Raw genomic sequence first — 11,371 nt, forward strand, 5'->3', positions numbered from 1 at the left:
TGATTATCAACAGCTTTAAGTGATTTCTCGCTGCGCAAAGTTCATGACTCAGTCAACATTATCGACCAAGCTTAGTGTAAGTAATATTTTTGAAGTTCCCCGCCCACACGCAAGTTAAGCTACAACCATATCATATTAATTGAGCTATTGCTATGCTGCAAACGTGCTGTCAATCCATTTTGAAACCAGCGACGTCACAAAGAACTGGTTGACATCAGCGCACTTGCCACACAAAATATATTTCCCAATACAAAACATGAACAACGGCCAAACATTTGAAGCTACTCTAATGATCTCTAGTATATGTATAGCTCATACTTAGACTTTCATTTTTTATAAGTGTATTTCCTGCGCTGTGTCGCAGAACGATATTTGCATGATATGGAATTCCCATACTTGCGGATTTGCCAGTCAATTTATGATATGATTTGACAATTATTCGATATCTAAGATTGAAGTTGACAGCTTGCATAACAGCGCAATGCAAATGAGATTCAACTGGGCGAGACAGCTTACATTTTAAGTGGTAGAATATTTTTCACTGATTCACAAAGAATTTTTATAAAATGCAATCATATATTTTCAATTGTCAATTGAATAAACATTTTGTAGTATATATCTGTCATATTCGTCACAATATATTCAGTGATAAGTACACTAATATTGACATTTTAAAATTGATATTATTTACTTTATTGGAAGTATTTTTATACCCGCTATCCATAGGGTAGAACGGGAATATAACTTTGTGCCGGCAGGAAGGATGCATCTCCGAACCTATAAAGTATATATATTCTTGATCAGCGTCAACAGCCGAGACGATCTAGCCATGTCCGTCCGCCTGTCTGTCCGTATGAAACTGGATCTCAGAGACTATAAGAGATAGAGCTATAATTTTTTTCGACAGCATTTGTTATGTTTACACGCAGATCAAGTTTGTTTCAAATGATTGAAACTGATCATTTAACTGACAATATGGTATATTGTGCCGCCTATGGTATATTTTCAATGTGGTAATATTATATATCGATTACCAAATATACCATTTGCTATATTTTTTAGTATTTTTGTAGTAGTAATATCGCAATATTTTGCTTTTAATCAAAAACTAAACTTAGAACAATAAAGAACCAAAAAACTGCACTTGATATAATTAATGTTGGGACTCCTTTAGTGGACAAACATTTATAAGTGGACGGGGCAAGGTGCACTTTTGTGAAAAAAAACCAAAATTAACAAATCAATATATCATTGCATACTCACAGGTACTTTACAAGCAGCTTACTACCCCAACCAGTTCATTGAGTTTTATTTTCACTTAACTCATTAATTTGTCACATGTAATTTTTCATTTTTACACTCAGTTTTTACACATAACCTGCCAACATCACTATTGCAAGAACAAAAACGAAAAACAAAAACCTCTTTTCGGAATTCTTTTGACATTTAATCCTACTTTGGCTTGACTCAAAAGCGATCAGCTGTTCTAGCAATCCAAGCTTTGTAATCTCTATACTAGTAAGTACCATGGTCTACTAACAGACGGCGCTATGTTATTTAAGCTTTTAGTATCACGGATAACGAAACTTCCATTTATCAAAACAAAACCATTAGTACCATTTTACGAGACAACAAACAATTTTCTAAAACTAAACAAACTAAATAATACAAATTAAATATGACAATAAATATTTAAATAGGTAATATAATAAAAAAAATGGCATACTTTTAGGCTGTGCTAAATTTTTGCTGTGACAAGCTGCCTATTACAAATGTTTTATTTAATATTTCCTGTAATAATTGTATATTGATTGTATTGCATATTCCTTACCCTATTTATTTATCTCCTTTTCCCTTGTCAAAACTCATTTTTCTAATAAAATGTTGATTCAAAATTTCTTCAACAAATTTTATCAATATTTATTTTATTCTCTTTCATTTTTTCCCTTGTAAAAATGTATTTTTCCTATACTGCTTTATTTGAAATGAAGCCTCAATATAATATTAACACAATAATATTTCTGTTTAGAAACATTGCTAATCATAAACTGTTTTTTGCTGTTTTTACACTTCTCTCTAGTTTTGCCTAGATGAAACCCACTTAACTATTGTAGTAAAACTCTCGTTAATCAATGTTCGTTTAGTCAATGTTCGCTTCTGTTTATTGTGGCAACAATTGAACTACAGTATTCACTTAAGCGAGCTTAGAGATTGGGATTGCAAGCACCGCAGGCACTATTGGTGGGCGTAAACGTGTCCAGATTCGCTTCTTTTCCGAAGGGTTCCACTTGATTCACTTCCACATAGAAGAGACCCGTTCGTGAGGCCGCATAGCCCATGATCGCTGTTCTCACATTGCTGCAAGCTCGGCCAGTCCAGAGGCTAGCATAGGCGGCACAGTAATTTCCTCTGAAGTTTTGCGTGTTATTCGGATACACGGATTCCGTAAAGTAATCAACAGCACGCTGATGTGAACAGCCGATGGCATCCAGGCCTGTGCAGCCCTTCTTGATGGGTTGCAGACCCTCGACAAAGAAGTTCGCATCGCCCGCTTCATCAGAGGTTCCAGCCAAGCCCGGATTCGAGATGATAATGTCCACGTACTTGGCGTCGCCACTGCGTGTGCCGGGCAGCTCTTTGCCATCGTAGAAACATGGATTGGCCGGATCAAGTCCGGTGACTCGCGACAGCTGCAATCCATTCGATAGCTGCTTATAATACCTGGCCGCAGACCCAGCGATTTGTGCCCCCAAACTGTGTCCAATCAGATGCACGTTCTTGGTCACATAGCTTGAGTCCAGCTTGATCAATGCCTTGGCCACATAGCGTCCAATGGTATCGGTGTTGAGAACTGCCCAGCTATAGAAAGTGCGTATAAAGTGTGCGGCGTCTAGTATCTGAAATAGTGTGATTTCAAAGTTATGTTTTCATTTTAAATGTTGAACAAGTGGGAAAGCTAGAGACGAGTGCGCTAGACTGTTAGACACCCGCTATTGCGGTATTATTCTTAAAATATAGTATATCAAATTAATATAATACACAAATTCAAAAATATACCGAATTCTATTTTTGGTATAGTTAAGTTGCCACAACAGTAGTAAAATTTAAAAAAAAAAGAATTATACTGAATTATAATAATTGATGAATCTTCATTTTTAAAATGCTACTTCAAAATCTGTCTCTAAGCAGCTGTGTTTCTAAACTACTATAGTTATTATTATATAATATATACCAAAATTTGCAAATGTAGCTTTAAAATTACGCTTGTTATTTGATTTTTTCGATTTGCGGGAGCGGAAGTGGGCGTGGCAAAAATTTGAAACAAACTTGATCTGCGTGCAAACATAAGAAATGCTGTCCAAAAAAAATTATAGCTCTATTTCTTATAGTCTCTGAGATCTAGGTGTTCACACGGACAGACGGACAGACGGCCAGACAGACAGATGGACATGCCTGGATCGTCTCCGCTGTTGATGCTGATCAAGAATATATATACTTTACTGTTACAGACATTTCCTGCCGGCACAAAGTTATAATACCCTTCTATCCTATGCCGGTTGCCGGTATAAAAATAGATAAAGCTCGTTAACTTACTATAAAGTTGGTGTCATTGCGGCAGGCAAATGCCTTGGCTACTGGTCCGCTGTTGGATCTATCGATGGTGGTGCCCCAGCCGGTGATGAAGATGACCGTTTTTCTTTTCAGCGAGAAGCCGGACGTGGTGAACAGCTCATCGGCACGGTTAAGCGGCACGCTAACATTGCTGCAAGCATCCAATTGCAGAACGAAACTCATGCCCGCCATTTCTGGCAGGACCGTGGAATGATCCCCAGTGCGATTGATGATTGTGCGACAGAGTGTGGCCAGTTGCTCCTGCAGCAGATTCATTTGGAATTTGAGCACTGTGTTACTCAGTTGGGCACCGGTGGGCCATGATAGCTGCAACAGCAGCAGTGGTAATAGCCAAAGCAATTGCGACATTCTAATTGAGAACTGCAATCGCCGTAGAACCAATTTATAGCCCATTTCGCTGTTGACATCTTGAAAGGCAAATGGTCCGTATTTAATATTTAGATATATATTGATGAGTGAACTTCTCTGATTAATCAGCTGCAACAGTTTCAATTGCCATATCATACCACGTGCTCAAGTGTTTAACAAGAGCAAACAAGCCAAACCCAAACAAAGGCAATAACAAAACTTTTCTAATCGCTTTCCCAAGCCAACAGCGATTATTGATCACCGCAGCGGCGATCATTTGCTTCCCATAGCAGCTGACCATTGACTTGCACTCGAGGAGTGTTCAGAAGTTGCTTTTCAACTTCGAAAATATAAATATTAGCTAAATTAGTAGCCAGTTGAGAAGGCACGACTAAAGAATACCCCTCACTAGACTCTTATAAGATCTTCATTATTATATGAAACTCATTTTCTTTTAAAACCATCTTTGAAGAGAATAAATTAGAATTCAATAAAGTACACAAAAATTAACAAATATTTAGAGATTTTAAATACAGTAAAATAAAGTATACATATTCTTGATCAGCCTACTTACTAAAAGTTTCTTTGGCTGATAATCTGATATATTTCTTCTCTATGGTATATAGTATTTTGAGTGCAGTACTATATCAGGCGCATTTGGCTTTTGTATAAGGCTGCAAACATAGTGCGCATAGTAGCGTTGAGACGAAGACTAAGATGAAGTCGAAACGCAAGCAATCAGTTTCAAACGGTGCAGTACTGTACAGTAAGTACAGTACAGTAAGGCGATTCACTTGCTATTTTGCCTTTGTTGTTATTATACCCGCTACTCATAGGGTAGGATGTATGTAACAGGTAGAAGGAGGCATCTCCGACCCTATAAAGTATATATATTCTTGATCAGCATGAACAGCCGAGACGATCTAGCCTTGTCCGTCTGTCTGTCTGTCTGTCTGTCCGTCCGTCTGTATGAAACACTGGATCTCAGAGACTATAAGAGATAGAACTATAATTTTTTTTCGACAGCATTTGTTATGTTTGCACGCAGATCAAGTTTGTTTCAAATTTTTGCCACGCCCACTTCCGCCCCCGCAAATCAGCAAAAAGCGTAGTTTTGAAGCTATTTGGGTATATACAATAATAACTAAAGTAGTTGTGATTCCTGAAAATTTGGTTGCGATCAAATAAAAATTGAGCAAAAACGCCTACTTACTAGGGCATTAGTTGCTTTGGCTGACAATCTTGTATATTGTGCCGTCTGTGGTATATTTTAAATGCGGTACTATATCGATATACCAAAGATACCATTCGGTGTATTTTTAGTATTTTTGTAGCGTTTTTGGTATATTTTATTTTAGTATATAATTCCGCAATATTTTTCTTTTATTCAAAATGGGTAACGGGTATCTCACAGTCGGGCACACTCGAATGTAACTTTCGTACTTGTTTTTCATTTGTTCTACCCATGCTTACATGTTACAATTAACTTGTGGTTTGTGATTTGCCTGAAGCACATATTTTGTGAAAATTTCAATTATAAATGATGAGTTAATTTTCAAATTAAGAAAAGTTAAATGAACATGTTACTAAATGAAAAGTTAAAATGATTGAAATGAATGAAACTAAATATATTTTAAATAATTTTCTACTTTAACGTTACAATTAGCCTTTTTGCAGGTATAATTGGGGTTTTATTAAAATTTGTCTAATTTTTAGTTCAATATTTAACAGAATGTAATCAAATGTGCTGATTTTTATTCTGGTAAACTCCACAAATTGTTTTCACCTTGATGCAGCTCATCAAATAAATAATGAAATTCACCGAATGCTTTTCTTCCCAAATTTATTGGATAAGTTCTCCCATTCACTTTTTTGTTTCGATTTAACTTGAAAAAAATCTTTCCTCTAACAGCAGCTCATCATCTGATGAGAAATCCATTGCAACTAACATCACAAAATCGCAACAAAATCGTCTTGCACTATGCAACCTATTAGCTTCCTCGCATCGCAAGCAATTCGACTTCAGCTTTGTCTTCCTCTCAGCGCGCACAAATGCACTCAAAATTTTTGGTTATTTGAGTACAACAAACCTGAGTCGCAATTCGGCGTGCCAAAACGGTTTCAACAAAGTGAATTGCGCATTGGTGAGCGTTGTTTTCGTTGTATGCGAAATGAGTGAAATTTAAACCAAAGCGTAATGGATAAAATGAGTGAATGCAGAATAAATGTTTCGAGTAGTCGGATGAAATTTTGGCATTCTCGTCGCTCATGGCTTGCAGAGCAGAAGCAGCAGAGCAGCAAATTTAGTAATAAGAATGCAGAGCTTGGACGAAAGCGTAAGTACTTTAGTAAATAATATATGTACATACATAATATATGTGTAAATAGAATAACACATTAAAAAATATGTATTATTATTATAACAATTCAGATACAATAAGCAAAATTATGTTATTCGATTCAGTCATTGAAAAATAAAATTAATAAATTATATGCATATATATAATAATTACTCCATGTCTTTCTTTTTTCCAATGTCTTGTATTGAAAAGCAAAACAAAAACGAAAAACAAACACGCAATAAATTTGACGTCACCAATGCGGCGCACAACTAACCGAGTTCTCGGTCGCGAAACTCATTCGTGCATTGCTTCGCCGTTCGGTTACGGTAAATTTTCTACTCATGCCTTTGCCACATCCGTTTTACTCAATGTCTCACTCAGAACTCAGTCAGAACTTTGAGTGAGAGTACCAAATGCAGACCTCTAGCGCGCACTTTGTTTGCAGCCTAAAATTCGCTTACAAGCTCTTAAATTCCTTTAAAGCCGTTGCCTACTTTTAGGCTGCACTGCGACGAAACTTGTTGTTGCCTTTGTAGTTGCTGTTGCTCATATGTGTGTCTGTGTGTGTGTGTATGTGTTTATATTGGCGCATGCAATGTAAAATGGTTGCCAACAATTTATCGCTGATTGTTGAATGTCAGTTACCACAACAAAAACATCTATCTGTCCATCTCTTTCTGTGTATATATGTGTGTGTGAGTGTGTCACGTTTTGTCAGCTAATTTGCATGAATTACTTCTTTGCACACGCGACATCAGCTATAGCTTTAGCTTTGGCTTCAGTTCGTGCCAGTGTGACCGTATTGCAGCGGAGGAGAAGGGACAGCGAAGGGCTTTTAGATTTTCAATGCAAAGCAACAACAACGATTGACAATGACAGTTGATTGACAAGTGAACAACGACTCGAAGTACAAATTGCAAATTGCAGTAATCAAATCAATATTAAACATCAATTTCCAAGCAGTATACATTTGCAATGTTTCCTTCTTATACCCGCTACCCATAGGGTAGAAGGGTATTATTATTATATATTCTTGATCAGCATCAACAGCCGATACGATCTAACCATGTCCATCTGTCCGTCTGTCTGTCCGTCTGTCTGTCTGTCTGTCCGTCTGTCCGTATAAAACACTGTATCTCAGAGACTATAAAAGATAGACCTATAATTTTTTTTCGACAGCATTTGTTATATTTGCACGCAGATCAAGTTTGTTTCAAATTTTTGCCATGCCCACTTCCGCCCCCGAAAATCAACAAAAGTCGAGTAACAATCGTAATTTTAAAGCTAGTATATACAATACTAGCTATAGTAGTTGTAATTCCTGAAAATTTGGTTGGGATCAGATAAAAATTGTCAAAGTTATTACAGAAATACTTTTGTATGGGTAAAAATGCCTAATTACATGGGCTCTTAGTTGCTTTGGCGGACAATCAGGTATATTGTGCCGTCTATGGTTTATTTTGAATGCGGTACTATATCGATATACCAAATATACCACTTGGTATATTTTTAGTATTTTGTATTTTCGGTATATTTTGAGAATAATACCGCAATATTTTGCTTTTACTCAATATGACTGTAGCTCTCATAATTATTTTTATTTCAATTATTCATTGGTTAAGTTATAAAAGAACCTAATTTAGATTTGATTCATTCACTGATATTTTAAAAAATCTTTGATTCAAGCTAACAAAGTAAAAGTTGTGAAAGACTGTTTTAATACGAATTTTCTATTTAAGTCTTTAATAATCAATGAAGAGTTATTCTGTGCTCTTTTTGCGACAACTTTAGAGCTTAAGAGTAAACTAGAAAAAAACGAGTGAGAGAGACGAATTAATAGACAAAGCTGAAAGTTGAGTCGTAAGTCTCGTGTTTATGCTGCAGCCTTGACGGTGACTTATTCAAACAGCACTTACTACACGAACGATTTATATATAGTTCCACAGAGATTGTGTGAACCTCAGACCCCCAGACACAAAACAAAAATAATCAAAAAGTAACAACAAAAAGCCAAAAAAAAAAAAAAGTACACAGAACTGAAAAATTGTGCAAATATTTTTGTTATTGGAGCACGTGCTTTTAATTAATCGACTACAACGTTGCTGGTTTTAGTTTTTTCTGAAGATGATCCAATAAAATACACTAAATATTCGACAAGCTTATCTTATCGAATCGAATCGAATCGAATCGAATATTTATGAACTTCATAAAGCATAACGAAAGAAAAAAATAAAGTAAACCATTCAACTACTGTGCAAATTAAAACGAGACATGCTCGATAAGACTAAGGGGACTAACAATAATCCTTGATGCTTGGAACGCCTCAAGAGGCTGCTCAAGGCGAACACATTGATGGGCTTCACCTTGGCACTTGGCTTTGCTCATCATGCCCGCTGGACGTGCTCTAGAGTGAAGTTCCGTTTTGAGACCTGAGGCTATGCAAGTGAATGCACCAATTAAAATATGTATGTTATGTACATATGTACATATAATAGATAGCATGAATTTGATCTCGTTTTTTATTGGGTGTGAACTTCAGTGGAATGTGTATGTAAAAGGTGCTTGTTATCAAAGTCTATTGGGGGGCCATTGACCATTAGCCGTGAAACTTGAATCGACCTACGTCGAATCCCAGTGGAATTTTTCCCCCTCAGCTTGTTCTCGAAACCTTAATCTGGACGTAGGCCCGCGAATCACAAATATTGTATACGAAACTGGAAATCTTTAATGACCTGATTTCAAATTATATATTTAGCAAATCAAACAATTCGCAATAGTAGGTCGCAGATCAAAAAGTACATTCACATCTGGACTACTATTGCCATCTGTTATTTCTAATAACTCCTGATAATGTTTAGAATAACTTTTGAATTTGTTTTATACCCTGTTTAGACTAGGTTGCGTCATAGAAATTTCTTTCTTCCTTAAGCGGCCGTGTGTAAGAGGGGTTGAGAGGGTGTAAACACTTTGCATCATAGATCTGCATCATTGAAGTATATGTACTTGGTCTAAATAGAGTCTTATGTACAATTGAATGAAAAGTGTAGCTCTTTCATGAATTGCAAAACAAGTAGGAGAGTTCTAAATATTTACTGATCCACATCAAGAGTTGTATTTTCCCCATTTTCTGTGCTGATAAAGCGTTTCCACACAAACAAGGGACTTTTGTAGATCCAGCATTTGAGAGGAATATTTATAATTCATAGCAAAAGTAAAGGGTCTTGCACAGTCGAATGTGAAGCGAACTTTTCTTGTTATTATGTGCAATTGTCGTATTTATTGAGCTGTTTTACATACACTGTATATTCGATGTGCAGAACAGTAGATTAAAGAAAGACGGTGACAGATAGAGAGAGAGAAAGAGATGAAAAGTAAAGAGAGAGAGAGGTAGAGACAGAGAGAGGTGTCTGAGAGATGTATTGACCGTAAATTTGAGATGGTGTCAACGCTGTTATCAACGTGGTTGGTGTCGGGATACACAATGAAATTTATGTTTAGAACATGCCTAGGGGTAATCTCTCTACAGAAGTCGCTGTTATTGTTGACTGTATAATATTCTAGGTGAGATGGGGGGAAGAAGTAAAACAAACCGGGAATGGAGGGGAAACTGTGCTGTGCTGTGCTATCTCTGCTGTCTCTCGATCGGGAACGCGGCTTAAAATAGCGAGCTTTGCCCGCTATTGTTTATAAATAGCAACTAAACTATTTTCGAACCTGTGCTGCTGCTGCTGTGTGTGGAATGTTACCAGGAGCGGCTGCTATCAAATGACGTGCAACTTCCTGGCAAGAGCGCACATCTTGCGATAGAGGAGCGCGGGCAACGAGCTCGATGGCGGCGGCGCCATCAGCGGACGCTGCCAGATGCTGAGACGCCACAGGCCACGGCACAGAAGATAGCAGCCATTGAGCACCGAGATCCAGATGAGCAGCGTCTTCAGTAGCGACCAAAAGGCGCTCAGTTGCTTCAGCCAAGGCCACAAAGAGCTGCGATCATCCTGCTGCTGCTGTTCTTCGCCACGCTGACGCTGTTGCAGCTGCTGAAGTCGCCACTCGAGCTGAGCCTGCATGGCCAGATCCTCTTCGTTGGCCTCCCGGTCCGTTTGTGTCTGCTTCTGCAATGCACCCAGCTGCGACTGTGTCTGAGTCTGCGCTTGCCCCAGCTGCAACTGCTTCAGCACCTGAGTCTGGGTGCCAATTGTCCGCTGCAGTGCATCCGCATCGAGGCTGAGCAGCAGCCGCGAGCAGTTCGCACAGTGGAAGGCAACCTCGGCGCTGCCCAGCACCTCATAGAAACTGGCTGGCGGTGTTTCATCGTCCAGTGCGGGCTGATTGTTGAGCGCCAGCCACTTGAACAGCGTCGTCGACTGATGCGATGTCGATGGTCCAGCATCGCCGGCAGCTTCCTCAACGCTCGGCGGCAGCTTGTCCATGATGCAGCACCAGTTGTTGGCATTTGTGCGTGATGTGCTTGGCGCGTTGGTCATGATCGGCAAAAAATATATACGAAAGTTCTGTCAGTTCGCTTCAAACTGCTGAAGAAACTAACTACAATTTGTTGCGACTTAAGTTCTTTGCTTACCAAACTCTCAAAGTGCTAAGAAATTCCAATTAAGAATTTCCGTTTCCGGTGTTCGATAATTCGTCAAATATTTGAAAAAGAGAGAGAGAGAGAGAGGCAAAGTCAATTCCACCCTGAAACCCTTGACAAGGCCAACTCCGCTCCTGTGCTCTAGTTTTTGTTTGATTGATTTTCCGATTCGCTCTAGTTGCATCTCGCAATCGTTATCGATTTCTTGTTATCGCGCGCAGCTTATCAAATGCTCTAGCAACCGACAATTGTCAACTGCAACTGCTGCAGCTGTGCGGTAGTGTGTGCGCTGGGCATATTAGCTATGAGACGAATCTAACAAAAAAATTATAAGAATTCAATGTATAAATTTACATTCTCAAAATTGGATCTTGCTGTTCATTTGTAGTCTTAAAACAAAATACAAAATAAATCAGAATAATATATAAAAAATAAAAATATATATAAATTAATATAAATA

At 38.0% G+C, this 11,371-nt stretch overlaps 2 protein-coding genes across 5 annotated transcripts; both read right to left on the reverse strand.

Annotated features, from left to right (window-relative positions):
• Positions 1-2,135: 2,135 nt before the first annotated feature.
• LOC133848200 (pancreatic lipase-related protein 2) lies at positions 2,136-3,999 on the reverse strand. The gene is made up of 2 exons (XM_062283653.1): positions 3,595-3,999; positions 2,136-2,897 (listed from the first exon to the last, which is right to left on the reverse strand). The coding sequence occupies exons 1-2, from the start codon at positions 3,979-3,981 to the stop codon at positions 2,205-2,207; spliced, it is 1,080 nt and encodes a 359-aa protein (XP_062139637.1). The 5' UTR covers positions 3,982-3,999; the 3' UTR covers positions 2,136-2,204.
• Positions 4,000-9,436: 5,437 nt separating this feature from the next.
• On the reverse strand, positions 9,437-11,049 carry LOC133848208 (uncharacterized). 4 transcript variants are annotated; one of them, XR_009895239.1, is made up of 3 exons: positions 10,903-11,049; positions 10,022-10,852; positions 9,437-9,991 (listed from the first exon to the last, which is right to left on the reverse strand). XR_009895239.1 is itself a non-coding variant. In XM_062283689.1 (2 exons), exon 2 carries the CDS (start codon positions 10,805-10,807, stop codon positions 10,085-10,087), a length of 723 nt encoding a protein of 240 aa, XP_062139673.1. In that variant the 5' UTR covers positions 10,808-10,834; positions 10,903-11,018; the 3' UTR covers positions 9,438-10,084. The 4 variants fall into 4 exon arrangements, 3 of the variants coding, with proteins under 3 accessions (XP_062139673.1, XP_062139672.1, XP_062139671.1); XM_062283689.1 differs by having other exon boundaries at positions 9,438-10,834; positions 10,903-11,018; XM_062283688.1 differs by having other exon boundaries at positions 9,439-10,855; positions 10,903-11,044.
• Positions 11,050-11,371: the final 322 nt, after the last annotated feature.

Source organism: Drosophila sulfurigaster, chromosome X (genome assembly GCF_023558435.1).
Source record: "Drosophila sulfurigaster albostrigata strain 15112-1811.04 chromosome X, ASM2355843v2, whole genome shotgun sequence".
Classification (NCBI taxonomy): Eukaryota; Metazoa; Arthropoda; class Insecta; order Diptera; family Drosophilidae; genus Drosophila; species Drosophila sulfurigaster.